Genomic DNA, 6,000 nt, shown 5'->3' on the forward strand with positions numbered 1-6,000 from the left:
CAAATACAGTAGTATTGCAGTATATGGTAGGAACGATCAGACCATCTAGGGTTAATGTACCCTATAGAGTCTAAAAAGAAAAGGTTAAAAAAATAAATTAAAAAAAAAAAAGGAAAAAACCTAAAAAGTTCAAATTACCCCGTAATAAACAGTAAATCAGACACAATAGTAGTTATCACCGCGTCCCAAAATGCCCGATCAAAATTTAAAAACGGTTATTGCCGGCGATGAACCACATAATGGAAAAGAGTGCCCAAATGTCCAAAACGTGACTTTTACACCATTTCACAGAAAATGAAGCATCAGGCTGCGAGCCATTCTGATCACTCACTACTGGTGCTGGTGCTAAATGTAGATAACGCGCACAGTGGGAAACCACCTAAGATAAACCCCCATTGGCTCCCCCTTCTCTCTTGTGATGAGAGAGCTGAGGAGGAGATTCCGACCTTCTGGAAGGACAATTTTGGATCCACCCATATTGGAGTTGTCTGGGATGCACTGAAAGTACATATGCGATCATGGTGGCAGTCTGAGATCCGTACTAAGAAAAAGGCCTTTCGCCAAAAAGAAAATTCACTGTTAAACACAATGATTAAGGCCCAAGAGGAGTATTTTAAACATACTACAGAGATCCAACTGGAAGTTCTGCAAAAAGCTAGAACAGAGTATGAAAAATACCTTGAAGAGAAGGCTCAACAGCAAGTTTTCTTTCAAGGCCAAAAATATTACTGTGAGTCAGGAAGGCCAGGGAAATTGCTAGCCACAACAGTCCGGAGCCAGAGGGAATCTCAACACATAAACCGGATTCTTAATAAGAACAGCGAACTAGTAGACTCTCCCCAGGACATTAGCAAGGCCTTTGTGGACTTCTTCTCCACACTCTACTCATCCGAACTTAAAGAGGATGGCCCCGACCTAGAACAATATCTCTCAAAAATTGCTCTCCCTACTCTCACACAGATACAAACACAGGTACTGAACCTCCCCCTGACCATTGAGGAAATCACAGAGACACTTAGATTTATTGAAGGTAATACGAGCCCCGTGTCAGATGGTCTACCATTTGATGTTTATAGGAGATTTAATAAAACACTACTCCCTCTATTACTGGAGGTACTTAACGAGAGTAGACTGAAAGGCGAGCTCCCCGAGTCAATGCGAGAGGCCTCAATAGTCTTTATCCCAAAAAAAGGTAAGGACGCTATGGAGAGGGAGTCTTACAGACCCATATCCTTGCTTAATACCGACGCAAAGATCTTTGCTAAAACCCTGTCACGAAGGCTTCAGAGGGTAATCCACGATCTTATCCAGATCAAGCTGGTCTCATCCCGGGGCACCTCATAAGTGATAACCTGGATAGACTGTATTTAAATTTGCAACTGGGGGCGGGGGGGGGGGGGGTCGCTCCTTCCTGTCACTAGATTTGACAGGGTGGAGTGGCCCTTTCTTTGGGCCGTTTTGAGGAAAATCGGGTTTGGGGACGCATTTATAGCCTGGGTCCAGTTGTTATATAAAGACCCAGTGGCTAGGATCATCACCAACAGCGTGCTATCAGAAAAAAAAAAATCAAACTACAAAGAGGAACCCGCCAAGGATGTCCCCTATCCCCATTTCTCTTTAATATCTTTATGGAACCCCTGGCCGCTTTGCCAAGATCAAACCCAGGCATAGTTGGATGTGGCTGTAATGGAAGCTCAGACAAAGTGTTGCTCTATGCGGATGACATCCTGCTTTGCCTGGGTAACTCGGAGCGGTCTGTCCCGAAGGTAATCCAAATTTTACAAGAATACGGTAGTTTTTCTGGACTGAAAATAAATTGGAGAAAAACAGTACTGCTCCCAATAGATGTGTTCCCCACAGAGAACATGGGGGAGTTGCAGGTATTGGAGCTGCACTCAGCTTTTGAATATCTGGGGATACGGATCTCCGTTGACCTCAATCGATACGCTGAATTGAACATATTGCCAATGATTGCAAAAATAAGATCTAAAATATCCGTATGGGTTAAGCTGCCCTTGAGTAGAGCCGACAGAATAGGTCTTCTGAAGATGGTGGAAGGAAATGGGGATCACTAAAGTGGGTCACATAATTAAAGATGGTATATTACTATCCTTTACAGAACTGGTAAGACTATACGGGGCGGGTAGAAGTAATTGGTTTTCACCATTTACAAATTTGGGATGCATTCAATAAGACACAGGATAAGAATCACTTTACTATTCATAGAGGCAAGTCGATTGATCGTTTATTTTTTAATTAGAAGGGGAAGATGTCGGTTTCTAAGATATACAAAATTTTGTTTAGAGAAAATACTAAGGACACAATATTGAAGGATGTTTCACAGTGGGAGATAGATGGTATTCACCTCACACAAGATCAATGGAAGGGGACATATCAAAATGTGTCTCTATCGCCACTAAACACGAATCACAGGATGATTCAATTTAATTTTATTCACAGGTTGTAATACACACCAGTGCATCTAAAAAAAAAAAAATGGGGGTTTATGAGGACTCCATACACCTCAGCTGGACATGCCCAAGAATTAACTCACTCTGGAAAGAGGTGCACAAAATAATCGAGTCCCGTCTGGGTTCTGGAATTGCTTTCTCTATGGAGACTCTTGTATTAAATCATCTACGGGTGGGACAAGGGAGGTGTACTATAGAGGATCTGAAAGGCCAAGATACTTATGTACCATTCATTCTTCTTCTGGATATACATGCCATGTTTTAGTTAGACCCTACCCCACATATTTGGCCAGCTGGCCAAGCATCCCTTGCAAATGTGTTGAATGTGTATGGAATGGTACGTTTCTTATAATATATCTGTAAGCAGTAATTATGTTATCTTGGACAGAACTTTTCTTTTAATGTTTTCTATACCTCTTCTTTGGAAAATTAAATAAAAAATTCTTAAAGAAAAAAAAAAAAAAAAAAGAAGACAAAAAAGTGACCAAAATGACACAAAAAATAACATCTAACACAGCTCGTACACCAAAGTATGTTATTTGCGTCAAAAGATGGCAATTTTTTTTTCTTTATTGTACATGTTGTGTTTTAATACATTTTCAAAAATGAAACAAATAAAACCTATATAAATTTGGTAACACTGTGATCGTACCGAAACGTGACAAGAGCATTTTTTTTTAAATTTTTCCACATTTTGAATTATTTTCCAGCCTCCCAGTACACGGTATGGAATAATAAATAATGTGACGGGGAAGTAAAATTTCTTACGCACAAAATAAGCGCTCACACAGCTCTGTGCACAAAAAAGTTATGGATTTTTGAAGGTGGAGAGCGAGAAATGAGAGAAAAAAAAGCAAGCATAGGTTATGAACAGTGACACAAGCTGTTTCCACAAGCCTTTCAGGCAGCTCATGTCCTGCAAAAATTAAACAGATCAGGCAATGAAATTCAGTTTCCCCAATAACGCTCTCCAGTTACATCATTTATAGAAAAGTATGGCGTTCCCCATACATAAAACAGGGTGTATTGTGTACATTCTAATAATTTACTAATGTACCATACAAATAAACAACCAAGCACTCTCCATCCAGGACAATACTGCAGACATATCACACAGCCATCCCACAACTACTGAGTCACCAGACACCCAGCCCTCCCTGCAGACTAAACCTCTCTGTACAGCAGCCGAGTACCTGCCAGGGGTCTCCAGCAGATTCTTGCATCCCTCCACTTTCTCTAATAAAGTGGTCAGATTCCTGGCTTTGCCTTCCTCGGCTTCCTCATGGAAAGCAGCCTTCAGCTCCCTGGCGGCTTCCGAGCGGTCAGAGTGCAGTAGAGTCTGTGCCACACTCTCCATGATGCCCTTCTGCTCAGTGAGGATATGGCTCAGCTGGTACATCTCCCCTTCCAAATAGCTGATCTCTTTGGCGGTTTCGATAAACTGCCGATAGTTCTGGTAAACATTGCGCTTCAGACTCTGAGCCGTCTCGTCTGCCAGACCCTGTATACGTTGTCTGTGCTCCTGCAGATCCCGGTCACCGTCGGACTGCTGAGAGAGAAGCTTGACGTACTGCTCGGCCTCAAAGTGACTGTACTCCAGTTGCCTTCTCAAACGGAGCAATGATCCGCTAATCTCCGCCATAGCAAAAGAAGCGCAAAAAAATGAGTATTTGGAAAGGCAAACCTCACAGAAGGCAGAGTAGAAGCTAAATCCTAGGACACTAAAGGACCTGCTGACGTCACGGAGTCACGCGACATTCAGTAATCACGTGACTCACCGATGGTAATGAATCTTTCTTTACCTCATTCGCAGCCTTATTTTATCAAGTTATGGCTGCTGCATGGTGCTCTACCACAGTAACTGAACTGCGGGTACAGTAGGTGTTGCTGAGGGGTGAAAACGGTAGAGGAAGGTAGGTGTTTTGGAGTGAAGATGGCGAGTGGGTGGAGGAGAGGTGGGAGCGTAGCGAAGACGGCGGCTAGGTGGGGTTAGTTTGGGGGGAGAGGCGGTGGCGGTGTATGGCTGGGGGTGGAGCAGGAGAGGAAGGAAGGCGGCTGACCCTACTCCTCCCCATAGCAGTCTGAAGGACCTGCGATGATGTCACTGATCACATGTCATGAATGTAACACAGGGCACCGTGTAAAAAAAATTGCCACAATATTTCCCATCTGTACATAGAGCTTTATATGTTTGTAGTTGATTATTAGCAGACTGTCCCTAAGTGCAAGGAGGCAGATCAGGGATTTGAAGAGACACAGAGCTGTCAGTCACAATAGTGGGGGCGTGGCTCACTGGTAGCGCTGACTCTTTTCTCAGGAGAGTCAGAAAAGCAAATCTGCTTATCAGAAAAATGTGTGTAATTAAGGTACAGAGCCTCACTGACAGCTAATCCTAGGTGATATAGCAAGGAGGTGTAACCCTTTATCAGCAGGCATTGTTATTCCCAGGGGGTTGGGAATCTGGTGATAGGTCCTCTTTAACCTCTTAACGACCTGTGACATAATAGCACGTCACGGTTCGGGTGCGGGTGCATGGAGTGGGCTCATTGGCTGTGCCCTCTCCATTGCCTGTAAGTCTTTGCTGCGATATGCTTACCGATAATTGGGGCTAGCAATTGGTGCCAGCACAGATTGCAGGTATTAACCTGCACATCGCCGCCAACAAAGCTGCCGTCGGCTTAAAAAAGATTGTGGTGCATGGGCGCGGTCATCGTGTTGGCAATCCGTTGCCATGACAGGCTGTCTGGATTTAACCCATTCATTATTATGTGCTCATTGCACATTGTAATGTATGAGGATGAAAATCCCCATATACTGTCATACAGTAGTATGGCAGTTTTTTGGTGGGAAAATTTGTATTTTCCAATAGGTTTATTTTTATCGTATAAATAGCATGATGATTTAATTTATTAACTCTATTCCGCAACCACACAGAATAAAACAGCTGTTTTGCTGCTTGTTTTTTCATTTAAACATTTACGTTTAAGTTTGTTTTTTTTATGTGCAAACTGGCTGGCTATAAACTACATGGGAATGGCTGGCTATATACTACTGGGGGCTGCAGGGGGGTAGGTCTGCCTACCCCCCCCCCCTCTCTGCTTACACCTGCCTGCCTTGTCTCATTCTACGACAACATGGTATTGTATATGTTGGGCATATAGGGATCAATGCATCAGAGCTTTGTTACATTGTTCAAATTGCACTTTTCATGCATCATTTTTTGCACTTTACCTCTATATGGTTATTCATATTCTAGTCCTTATGGTTACTGTAGTTCTACTATTGGCAGACTGTAGTAGGGGTTTTTAGGGTAACTTGGTAATAAAAAAAAGTGTTTTTATATTTATTGTTGTCCCGTCTTGATTGTGTTTAAAATTGTTACTCATCCAATAAACATTTTTCTGTCTAGCCTTGTGTATGCATCTCACCTTTTTCTTGTTTTGTTTGGATTATACTGGGAGGCTGTGACCAATGCATTTCCCACGGCCAAAAAAAAAAATCTTTCTAAAAATTGATGATTTTCCTTTCC

At 42.6% G+C, this 6,000-nt stretch overlaps 1 protein-coding gene across 1 annotated transcript in view; it reads right to left on the minus strand.

Moving 5' to 3' along the window:
- Nucleotides 1–4,516, minus strand: part of EXOC8 (exocyst complex component 8) — a 42,825-nt gene extending 38,309 nt beyond the window's left edge. The window contains exon 1 of the mRNA XM_072141120.1: nt 3,665–4,516. Coding sequence (XP_071997221.1) covers nt 3,665–4,113 — 449 coding nt within the window. The 5' untranslated portion in view covers nt 4,114–4,516. The remainder of the gene's footprint in view (nt 1–3,664) is intronic.
- Between the last annotated feature and the right edge of the window lie 1,484 nt (nt 4,517–6,000).

Source organism: Engystomops pustulosus, chromosome 3 (genome assembly GCF_040894005.1).
Source record: "Engystomops pustulosus chromosome 3, aEngPut4.maternal, whole genome shotgun sequence".
Lineage (NCBI taxonomy): Eukaryota > Metazoa > Chordata > Amphibia > Anura > Leptodactylidae > Engystomops > Engystomops pustulosus.